General features: G+C 40.5%; 2 protein-coding genes across 2 annotated transcripts in view; one reads left to right on the top strand and one right to left on the bottom strand.

The window, feature by feature from the left end:
* Nucleotides 1-1,653, bottom strand: part of LOC138947753 (uncharacterized) — a 14,215-nt gene extending 12,562 nt beyond the window's left edge. Inside the window, exon 1 of the mRNA XM_070319308.1 lies at nt 1,498-1,653. The gene's annotated coding sequence lies outside the window, so the exon portion shown is untranslated. The remainder of the gene's footprint in view (nt 1-1,497) is intronic.
* Nucleotides 1,654-2,669: 1,016 nt separating this feature from the next.
* Nucleotides 2,670-12,500, top strand: part of LOC138947752 (uncharacterized) — a 10,910-nt gene continuing 1,079 nt past the window's right edge. Inside the window, exons 1-6 of the mRNA XM_070319306.1 lie at nt 2,670-2,805; nt 3,489-3,617; nt 4,358-4,542; nt 6,180-6,401; nt 8,664-8,837; nt 12,098-12,500. The exon at nt 12,098-12,500 is cut by the window's right edge and continues 1,079 nt beyond it. Coding sequence (XP_070175407.1) covers nt 3,518-3,617; nt 4,358-4,542; nt 6,180-6,401; nt 8,664-8,837; nt 12,098-12,283 — 867 coding nt within the window. The 5' untranslated portion in view covers nt 2,670-2,805; nt 3,489-3,517 and the 3' untranslated portion in view covers nt 12,284-12,500. The remainder of the gene's footprint in view (nt 2,806-3,488; nt 3,618-4,357; nt 4,543-6,179; nt 6,402-8,663; nt 8,838-12,097) is intronic.

Genomic DNA, 12,500 nt, shown 5'->3' with positions numbered 1-12,500 from the left:
ACCAACACCAAACCACGCGAACACATTAACACGCCATGTAGCCTATCTGTTTAGAACATTTGTGACCCTCCACCACGAAATGACTGAGTCACATGTCACCTCGCGCGGTTCTGCGCTAAAGTCCGGGGAGTGTCTGGTAACAGTGCAGGGCCGGACCAAATGAGTTGTAAGGGGGGGGGGGGGGGGTTCCTCCTTTTTTTGGGGGGCAAATCAGCGAAGTGGCGAAGCCACAAGCGCGCGGGGGTCCGGGGGCATGCTCCCCCGGAAAATGTTTGAAAAACGGTTAAAATCTGTGCGATATGATCTGGTGCATTCTGGGCCTTGCTTTGAGGGTTAAGAGCAGCATTGTTTTGGTGCTAAAACTAGTAAAACAAACAACAACACTCAAAGCAAGGTACATGCTTTTTCCAGGGGTGGGGTTCCGGAACCCCTGGAACCCCCCCCTGGGTCCGGACCTGCAGTGTGAGGGTCACCTGAATCACAGGCTAATAACTCAAACAGTTTTCGCTCTTTTCTAAAACGGGTTTCACCACTGGATAGAGTATAACAAACTCTTTAGAAAAATGTAAAAATATGAAAATCATGCAAAGGTGACATGCGACTCATTCCGTGGTGGAGGGTCACATTTTAGTTCAGTAAGTCTGTCTGGCGATGGGTTTTTCACCACAGCACATCAATGATTATTATTATACCAAACTCATTTAGTACAGTATCAGAAAAGAAATAAAACAAGAAATTCCTCCGAGGTAGAAAAAACACCCCCGTCCTTACCATTCTCACTGCCACCAACTGAGAAGGTTATTTCCCTTTGACCATTAATATGTCCCTCTATAAGTCCTTGTAGAATCTTAATCCACCAATAACTCCCTAACCGTGTGTTTGACTGGTCCCAATTTTTGTAAGGACCGTCTCAGGAATGTATAGAACCTGTTCACCAAGTTTGGTGACGATCGGTCCGTTCATTCTTGAGATCTATATGCGAACACAAACACACAAACAAACAAACACATCGACCGAATCCTATACACACCCCTATACCGGGGGTGTAAATAGCAGGAACATGACTGAAACGACAACGTAACCATAGCCTAGCTACAACAACAACAACGACACCACCACCACCACCAACAACACCAACAACAAACAACAACACCAACAACAAACAACAACACAGACAAACAACCAACAACAACAACAACAACGACGACTCGACGAAGCTCTGTCTCTGAAGTTCTGTCCGCCACAGCCTAGCTACAACAACAACAACGACACCACCACCACCACCAACAACAACAACAACAAACAACAACAACAAACAGACAAACAACCAACAACAACACCAACGACGACTCGACGAAGCTCTGTCTCTGAAGTTCTGTCCGCCACAGACGCATCAGTCGGACACACGCGCATACAGACAGCGGACAGACAGACAGACAGACAAACACACCCTTCACACACAGACACAGACACACACACACACTACACATACCCTACCTGCTGACTTCAGCGGTGCAGGACCAAGAATTGTGGACGAGAACATTCCGCATTATATTCTGCGTCGATACGTTTGCTGCGTGTTTTGGGACAGCGTTCCCCTTTGTCCTTCACCTTGCATCGACAATGATTTACAGGTGTGTTGAGTCCAGCCATGCGTTGCTCAGAATCACAATAGCCCGCTCAGAGAAAAGTCGCTCTGGATTGGTCTATGCCAGCACCGGGCTCACAACGAGGCAAATCGCTTCATGAAGGCGACGAAGAAAGCACGATTGCTGCGAGATATGAAAAAAGTTGTACTTCTTAAACTAGTAGACGATTCGGTCAGTGAAATCGTCAGAGAGAACGTGGTTATGATGGGAAATTTAGCTGGGGTAGTCCCTGAACCTTGAAAAGCGGTGGATCCCTTCGGTTACGTCGAAAACCACGCCGAGAAGATCGCAACACGCTACACGGCATCGCAGTGTAAACACCGCCGCCATCTTGGATTACGCAGCGCGCGGTGGGCGAGTATACCAAAGCCGCTCGCCGAGTGCTTCGCGAGCGCTTTCCTGCACTGCCCTAAGAAACGGCTTTCTGTCATTCGCACTGCGGGCGACCCGTGGCGAGCCGCTCTGGGCAACTCGTCTGGGGTGTTTCACCCTTATTCGAATAAACCGCGCAGCAAACTGAACACTCACATTATAAAGCACGGCGCACCTATAGTTAGGGCGGAGCAACAACTTGTTTACATTTCCATGCATGTTTATGCAGTCACGTAAATTGCAATTATTTTCGTCTAATACGGAACTTTAAATGGTTTATATTATTTCGTGGTAGGCCTATATTGTCGGCCGCAACGTTTGATGTTCTGTAATTACCACTGATTTCAGTTTAATTTGCAGTCACAACCAAACTGTCCAACACATCGTCATTGTTTTCTGAAAATATATCTTTATCTTATCCTAATAAGTCATCAAGACCGAATAATTTACTATTAATTGTTCAACAAACGCGCACCACTATTGTAAAACCAACAGACGAATCAAACTAAATGATCAAGTAAAACGAACGCATCCACGCTATCAAAAACAAAGCGTTGGTGTAAACACACACACACACACACACACTGTCACACGCACACTTTTCTTCATTTTCCCGAGAGGGGTGCATCGGCACCCTACCGCCGGACCGGTTCATGCGCACCGCATGTCCGTGGAAGGGAGTCTACTCTGTCAGAGTGCAAACTTCGCCAAGGCAGAGCAGACGACGACATCGAAGAACCAAGACATTTTGTGCCAATTTCTGCGTATCTTCAGGATCAAATAAGTAAGCCCCACGCTTTTTTTGTGAGAAAAGCACTGTAGATGGCTTTTTTTTTGGGTCAATGTTAGAACTTGTACCCAGAGAGTATACCGTGCAAATTAGTTGAATAGACCCGAACTTGCAAAAAATGTCGGCCGAACAGTCGTGGTCTAGCTTTTGCCAGTTCTGCCCGATTGTGTGTAAATGTGTCAGCTGTGATTATCTTATTATCTAGTGATGACAAGAAAAGGTCAAAATGCTAATTCTTCACAACATTTTGTAGATATAACGACTATGTTCAGGACAATTGTGTGGAGAGAGCAACCGTCAAAATTAATGGTCGTGACATGCCCATGGCAGGATAGTTTTTGTTGCGGTTAAAGAAAGACAACTCTGTTCATCCGGTTGATTGGGGTGTAGTAACCCCAGTTAGGTCCCCTCGTCAAAAGTGCTCGTTGTTGCCTATTTTTACTTTCCTTTTTACTTTCTTTACATTATTTTTTGAAAATCGTATTGACGAAGAAAAAACTAAAATTCATAAAAAAATAAAGAAGAAATAAGCAATTCAATGAAACAAAATCGAGGAGAAAACAAACACATCTCATAAGAATTCAAAACACATGATACAGGCAATGTAAAACAATAAGTGATGATTAAATTTTGTTTTATGTGTACAAGAAATTTTTTCCCTCTGTATGGTGTTGCAGATCATCCTTAGATCACCATAATTTCAGCAATGACAGCAGTAGAACCAGTACAAGTGGAAGTATCACCAGATCACTCGCAAGCATGGACGCACTTCAAGGAAATTTCTTACAATGATTTTGGTCGATCAGGTTGGTTGATGTAAAAAAAAGTGTTGTGTTTACAGTTTTATGCTACTTAGTTTTAATTTTATTTGTTGATGTTGTTCTGTGTGTGTGTGTGTGTGTGTGTATGTGTGTGTGTGTGTGCGTGTGTTTTTCTTTTCTTTTTAACACATTTCCTTTCTCCTGTATCCCTATAGCTGTCTGTTCTCTTCTGGAAATAAATACTGTGGGAGAAACCTCTCTATGCTCAGCTCTACTGAGTGTTGCTTGTCTCTATACGTACCTCTCTCTCTCTCTTTCTCTCTCTCACACACACTCTCTATATCTCTCTCTCTCTCACACTCTCACCCGTACCTTCCCAACCCTTGACTCTCGTCTCTCATTTGTTTTGTGAATGAATTTCTCTGTTCCTCAATCCTGCCTTCGCTTATATCCTTCTATCATTGCTTCATTTATTCTGCATACCTTCCTCCCTTCTTACACAATTGTTCATATGTTGGAACCTAAGGCAAAAAAAAGTCTGTTTACGGTATCTCGACCGACCCTATTTTTTCGCGCGACCCTAGGCTTTTTTTTGGCATTTGGGGGAAAAAAAAAGAAAAAAAAAATTAAAAGTCTGTTTTTTGGCAAAATAACTGAAAAATATGTTTTTGGAGAAAAAAAAATCCCGACCTACCGACCCTATTTTTTTGGCCTATGTTACCGTGAACAGACTATTTTTTGTGTGTGCTTAATCTATGACAATTTTTACACTTTTGTTTCAACAGAAACGCTGATGCCTTACAAAGTGTGTAGGATGTTTGAGTCCGGCAGACTGCTACCAATGCAGAGAGGATTCATTGACTATCCGCAGATTGTGAATGAACATTTTGGCATGTATTCCTTTGGACTCAGCTTAAAGTTTGAGCCTGCCCTCTGGAAAGTCCGTCGGGGAGCAAGTTTCCCCTACAAAGTAAGTGCCCATGGCATATTCTTGATTTGAAAAACAACATATATATATATATATATATATATACACAAACATATGCAACTTAACCATAACTAACTAAGTTACTCGGTAATTCAGTTACTAACTAAATAACTAGCTTAGCTATGGCTAAGTAGCAATATAACTATAACTATTTGATTTGATTTGAACTAACTAACAAGAATATATATGGGTGAAGGGGTAGTGATCGTGTGTCTGTGTGTGTGTATGTACCGTACTTTCCGGGTCATAAGGCGCGACTTTTTTCCTCGAGTTCGACCCCTGCGTCTTGTATAACGAAGCGCCTAATCCGTGTATGAAATACGAAAAAAATCAAAGAGACCGCTTGAGTACCAGTCAAACAACTTGTGATAATGCATGTTTCAGCTACTAGGTACTGCCCTGCCTTTGATCTGGCTGCACACACAGACTTCCACTCTGTTAAACTCGGTCACTGACCGGTCACTGACCCCGATGCAGGAAGTGTTTCCTCTCTCAGATATGACAGGGGAACCACCTCATGGCAAAAACTGGGTCATTTTGGTGCGCCCTATCGGCCCCCTGCGTCCAATGGGTGACTGGATTACAATTTTTGAGTCACTTGAGAAAAAGTGACTCTATGTAATCGGTCAGTGTTAGTCTGTCCGGCCGGCCGGCCAGCCGGCCGTCCGTAGACACCACCTTAACGTTGGACTTTTCTCGGAAACTATCAAAGCGACCCGGCTCATATTTTGTTTAGTCGTGACCTCCAATGACCTCTACACTTTAACGATGGTTTCGTTGACCTTTGACCTTTTTCAAGGTCACAGGTCAGCGTCAAAGGAAAAATTAGACATTTTATATCTTTGACAAAGTTCATCGGATGTGATTGAAACTTTGTAGGATTATTCTTTACATCAAAGTATTTACATCTGTAGCCTTTTACGAACGTTATCAGAAAAACAAGGGAGATAACTAGCCTTTTCTGTTCGGCAACACACAACTTAACGTTGGGCTTTTCTTGGAAACTATAAAAGTGACCGGGCTCAAATTTTATGTGAACGTGACTCCCAGTGACCTCTACACTTTGACGTCTGCTTTGGTGACCTTTGACCTTTTTCAAGGTCACAGGTATGTCTTGAAGGAAAAAAATTGAAATATCATATCTCTGAAACTATTCATCGGATTTGATTCAAACTTTATAGGATTATTCTTTACATCAAATTATTTACATCTGTATTGTGTTGTGAATAGCAATTTCTTCCTGTCCATCTGATGCCTCATATAATATTCAGAACTGCGAAAGTGACTTGATCGAGCGTTTGCTCTTCTTGTTTTTTAAAAGAAGGGGGTGCGTCTTAGATAACGAAGCGCCTTGTCACCCGGAAAGTACGGTATATATATATAATTATATGTGTGTGTGTGTGTGTGTGTGTGTGTGTGTGTGTGTGTGTGTGTGTGTGTGTGTGTGTGTGTGTGTGTGTGTGTGTGTGTGAGTGTGTCTCTGTCTAAAAACTGTGTCTGTATGTGCAAGCAGTGAGAGTTTGGCGTTTGTTCTTCCCACCAAATTTTATTATATGGATATTTCAGCATAATTATTTCAAGTTATGAATGAACCTATACAATGTCTTTTTTTTCTCCAGATTCATACACGGGTTGTCGGTGTTGGTCGAACATCGCTAAATCTGCAGTCACGACTGATCAACAAACTGGACGAAAAGGAGTTAGCGACCTTGAACCTGAAATATGTCTACGTCAACAGACACACGGGGCGATCTGCAACATTGCCTGATTGGCTGGTCAACAAGTACACCTCAACACTCAGAGAAAAGATTTCAGTGGAGTTGCCAAAAACTGTGCCCAGGGTATGTGTATTTGTGACCCTCCACCACGAAATGAGTCGCATGTCACCTCGCGCGGTTCTGCGCTAGGCTTAATTATAAGTCCGGGGAGTGTCTGGTAACAGTGTGAGGGTCACCTTAGTCACAGGCTTATAACTCAAACAGTTTTTGCTCTTTTTTAAAACGGTTTTCACCACTGGATAGAGCATAAAAATCTCTTTATGAAAATGTACAAATATGAAAATCATGCAAAGGTGACATGCGACACATTTCGTGGTGGAGGGTCACATTTTACATATTATGCCCATCTATTTCTTTCATATTCTTCGCGATTCTTTCTTCCCTCCCTTAGCTTGTTTCTGCTTCTTTCTTACGGGTTGTCTTTTTAAAAACTATTGTCAAAGGTATGTTCATGCATGTCTGTTTTTTAATGTGTATTTATTCATTTATTAGTTCATGTCTTTATGTATTTACTTATAATTTAATCATTTTTACATTTAGTCAAGTTTTGACTAAATGTTTTAACGTAGAGGGGGAATCGAGATGAGGGTCGTGGTGTATATATGTCTGTCTGTGTGTGTGTGTAGAGCGATTCAGAGAAACCTACTAGTTCGATCTTGATGAAACTTGACATGAGAGATCCTGAGTATGTCATCCCGAGAAGAGTTTTTAATTTTTTTGATAAATGTCTTTGATGACGTCATATCCTGCTTTTCGTGAAAGTTGAGGCGGCACTGTCACGCTTTCATTTTTTAACCAAATTAATTGAAATTTTGGTCAAGTAATCTTTGACGAAGCCCGGACTTTGGTATTGCATTTCAGCTTGGAGGCTTAAACATTAATTAATGAGTTTGCTTTTTAAAGTTGTCATTAAACTCGATTTTTCGTAAACCAATTTAAAATTGATTGCATCGTATTCTTCATCAAATTCTGAATCTAAAAATATTACATACGTCATGTTTACTCTTAAAATGTGATCAAAATTAACAAAAAATAAATAATTAGTACTACGATTATAATTTATGAAATCAATCCAAAAATGATTTGATCTTATTCTTTATCATTTCCTGATTTTAAAAACATATAGATATAATATGTCGTATTCAAAACAAGCTCAGAAAATTAAAAAGAATACAGAAAAGCGCGCTTTCCTGCTTAGCGCAATACACTACCGCGCTATTCTGGCTTGTCAATTTCACTTCGTTTTGCACATGAAAAGTGAGCGATTTCCTTCTCGCGGGAATTTGACGAAGCTGTATTGTCTTGGTGAGTTCAACAGCTTGACTAAATTTAGTAATTCTGCCTTACCTCACTTGTTTATTTATTCATTTACCAAATTAATGTTTATACTCCTTAATATTCAATTAATCTATGTTAGTATCTTTGTATTTATCTTTTTAGACTGCTGCACCTGATGTTTTGGGTGTTATTTTTCTGAAAATGTGTCATTTTGTCACTTTCTGTTCAGAAAGACAAAACACCCTAAGTGGTTAGATTAGTTTAAACCTGTCATTATGATTAAAGGCAGAGTAAGCCTCCCGTAAACCATCACAGATACGGTCAGGCTTTTACACACAGTACAAACACCCTTTCATTTAAACACTCACCAATTGAGAACATCCTAGGTGCCCTCCGTAAAGAGCGAACAATTTTCAAAGAATTTATTTTTGCGTGGTTTATCTTACCCCTGAGCCATCGTGAACCCGTGTGATCCAGTTTTCCCTTTTCACAATGCAGTCGTCATAGTTAGTCATTTGAATGCGACTCGACGTGAGCTTATCTACAATAGCACGTTTTTTTATGCACGAAACAACGGCTGTGGTTCACAAGAACTCTAGCGATGGCTTTTGACTGTTGAGAGGAACGGCGATTTGCACTGATAAACCGGCCGTCGTCTGCTACGACCCTTGCGTGACCCTGCTTCCGGGCTTTTCTTTTTTTTAACTTTCACAACTTCGAATTGTTCTGATCTTGTCTTGATGAAAAACGAATTCTTTTATGATTAAAGAATGTTTGTGTAACAAGCTGTCAATTTATTATTTAGATTTTAAAAGTTAGGTCTAGCGCAAAAACGAGGCGCCGTTGTTGTTAACGGAACAAGTCTACGAAAATAAATTCTTGGAAAATTACGCTCTCACGCTCGACAGAAAGCAGCCAGGATGTTCCCGTTCGGTGAGCGTTCAAATGGAAGTATGCTTGTACTGTATTTAGACGCTCGGGGAGCTCTGTGATGGTTTACGGGAGGCTTACTGTGCCTTTAACTGACTTCCAAATGATTGTAAGCAGGTGCCCCTGTCAGCTTCCAGCTATGACGTCATGGTAGCAGAGAGTGACGTTGATCACAACAATCACACCAACAATGCCAGCTACATCCGTTACTGCAGTGACGCAGTGCATTCCGCCGTCAAGAAAGGGAGGCTACCTAGACTAGAGCCAGACGCCAGCAACTTCCCACTTTTGGTTCGTGACTAGAAGGCACACTGTACGAGCTGTTATTGAAAATCTCTGCTATGTGACGGGAAACTGAACTAGGCTACTTTTATATATATATATGTCTTCCGAACACAGGGCCGGGCGACAGTGTCTATTGTACTTTTTTCCCAGCAAGATTAAAACAGATATTTTATGCATGATTATAAATGCAAGTTCATTCATTTATAATTTGACATAAATTGACCTGGCGCATTCTGAATAGTATATATCAGGTGTCAAGACAATATACTGCTTTGTCACGGGAACTACAAACAGTCAGTGTATCTGGGTCAGTAATACAATGTTACTGTATCTTTGTCAGGGGAACTACAAGCAGTCAGTGTATCTGGGTCAGTAATACAATGTTACTGTATCTTTGTCACAGGAACTACAATCAGCGTATCTGGGTCAGTAATGTTACAATGTTACTGTATCTTTGACTTTGTCACAGGAACTACAATCAGTGTATCTGGGTCAGTAATACAATGTTACTGTATCTTTGTCACAGGAACTACAATCAGTGTATCTGGGTCAGTAATACAATGTTATTGTATCTTTGTCACAGGAACTATACAAGCAGTGTATCTGGTTCAGTAATATAATATGTTACTGTATCTTTGTCACAGGAACTACAAGCAGTGTATCTGGGTCAGAAATACAATGTTACTGTATCTTTATTACAGGACCTACAAGCACTGTATCTGGGTCAGAAATACAATGTTACTGTATCTTTATTACAGGACCTACAAGCACTGTATCTGGGTCAGAAATACTATGTTACTGTATCTTTGTCACAGGAACTACATGCAGTGTATCTGGGTCAGAAATACAATGTTACTGTATCTTTGTCACAGGAACTACAAGCACTGTATCTGGGTCAGTAATACAATGTTACTGTATCTGTATTACAAGAACGACAAGCACTGTATCTGGGTCAGTAATACAATGTTACTGTATCTGTATTACAGGAACGACAAGCAGTGTATCTAGGTCAGTAATACAATGTTACTGTATCTGTATTACAAGAACGACAAGCACTGTATCTGGGTCAGTAATACAATGTTACTGTATCTGTATTACAGGAACGACAAGCAGTGTATCTAGGTCAGTAATACAATGTTGCTGTATCTGTATTACAAGAACGACAAGCAGTGTATCTGGGTCAGAAATACAATGTTACTGTATCTGTATTACAGGAACGACAAGCAGTGTATCTGGGTCAGTAATACAATGTTACTGTATCTGTATTACAAGAACGACAAGCAGTGTATCTGGGTCAGTAATACACTGTTACTGTATCTGTATTACAAGAACTACAAGCACTGTATCTGGGTCAGTAATACAATGTTACTGTATCTGTATTACAGGAACGACAAGCAGTGTATCTGGGTCAGTAATACAATGTTACTGTATCTTTGTCACAGGAACGACAAGCAGTGTATCTAGGTCAGTAATACAATGTTACTGTATCTGTATTACAGGAACGACAAGCAGTGTATCTGGGTCAGTAATACAATGTTACTGTATCTTTGTCACAGGAACTACATGCAGTGTATCTGGGTCAGTAATACAATGTTACTGTATCTTTGTCACAGGAACTACATGCAGTGTATCTGGGTCAGTAATACAATGTTACTGTATCTTTGTCACAGGAACGACAAGCAGTGTATCTGGGTCAGAAATACAATGTTACTGTATCTGTATTACAAGAACGACAAGCAGTGTATCTGGGTCAGTAATACAATGTTACTGTATCTGTATTACAAGAACGACAAGCAGTGTATCTGGGTCAGTAATACACTGTTACTGTATCTGTATTACAGGAACTACAAGCACTGTATCTGGGTTAGTAATACACTGTTACTGTATCTGTATTACAAGAACGACAAGCAGTGTATCTGGGTCAGTAATACAATGTTACTGTATCTGTATTACAGGAACGACAAGCACTGTATCTGGGTCAGAAATACAATGTTACTGTATCTTTGTCACAGGAACTACAAGCACTGTATCTGGGTCAGTAATACAATGTTACTGTATCTGTATTACAGGACCTACAAGCAGTGTATCTGGGTCAGAAATACAATGTTACTGTATCTTTGTCACAGGAACTACAAGCACTGTATCTGGGTCAGTAATACAATGTTACTGTATCTGTATTACAGGACCTACAAGCACTGTATCTGGGTCAGAAATACAATGTTACTGTATCTTTGTCACAGGAACTACAAGCAGTGTATCTGGGTCAGAAATACAATGTTACTGTATCTGTATTACAAGAACGACAAGCAGTGTATCTGGGTCAGTAATACAATGTTACTGTATCTGTATTACAGGAACGACAAGCAGTGTATCTGGGTCAGTAATACAATGTTACTGTATCTGTATTACAGGAACGACAAGCAGTGTATCTGGGTCAGTAATACAATGTTACTGTATCTGTATTACAAGAACTACAAGCACTGTATCTGGGTCAGTAATACAATGTTACTGTATCTGTATTACAGGAACGACAAGCAGTGTATCTGGGTCAGTAATACAATGTTACTGTATCTGTATTACAAGAACTACAAGCACTGTATCTGGGTCAGTAATACAATGTTGCTGTATCTGTATTACAAGAACGACAATCAGTGTATCTGGGTCAGTAATACAATGTTGCTGTATCTGTATTACAAGAACGACAAGCAGTGTATCTGGGTCAGAAATACAATGTTACTGTATCTGTATTACAGGAACTACAAGCAGTGTATCTGGGTTAGTAATACACTGTTACTGTATCTTTGTCACAGGAACTACATGCAGTGTATCTGGGTCAGTAATACAATGTTACTGTATCTTTGTCACAGGAACTACAAGCAGTGTATCTGGGTCAGTAATACAATGTTACTGTATCTTTGTCACAGGAACAACAAGCAGTGTATCTGGGTTAGTAATACACTGTTACTGTATCTGTATTACAAGAACGACAAGCACTGTATCTGGGTCAGTAATACAATGTTACTGTATCTGTATTACAAGAACGACAAGCAGTGTATCTGGGTCAGAAATACAATGTTACTGTATCTGTATTACAAGAACGACAAGCACTGTATCTGGGTCGGTAATACAATGTTGCTGTATCTGTATTACAAGAACGACAAGCAGTGTATCTGGGTCAGAAATACAATGTTACTGTATCTGTATTACAAGAACGACAAGCAGTGTATCTGGGTCGATAATACAATGTTACTGTATCTGTATTACAGGACCTACAAGCAGTGTATCTGGGTCAGAGCTGGATGGGTGACAAGCTTCGAGTGTTGCTATGGCAACAAGAGGACCAGCAGGATGCCATCTGTTTTGTCATTAAGCGCAAGAGAAAGGAGCAAGAGACTGTTATATTTTACAGCTGCATGGTGTTTGAAAAAGTCATGGTTGCCTCACGTCTGTGATGAATAATCTTTGTCTGCTGCTACTGCTGATAGTGGTGATGATGATTTTTTTTCTTTTTCATTACTTCATAATGGCATTGCTGTGAACTTCGGGTGGTCTCTTCCCAGTGGAAAATTAACAGCAACAATAGAGTCGTGCTACCCAAATTTGTGCGTGTTTATGTGTCATCAGCCACCTGCACTTTTGCCAGAATGACCAAGGTTTTTACGTGTCACA

Source organism: Littorina saxatilis, linkage group LG14 (genome assembly GCF_037325665.1).
Source record: "Littorina saxatilis isolate snail1 linkage group LG14, US_GU_Lsax_2.0, whole genome shotgun sequence".
Lineage (NCBI taxonomy): Eukaryota > Metazoa > Mollusca > Gastropoda > Littorinimorpha > Littorinidae > Littorina > Littorina saxatilis.
The sequence above is the reverse complement of the archived record's forward strand: the minus strand, read 5'-3'. Positions and strand labels throughout refer to the sequence as shown.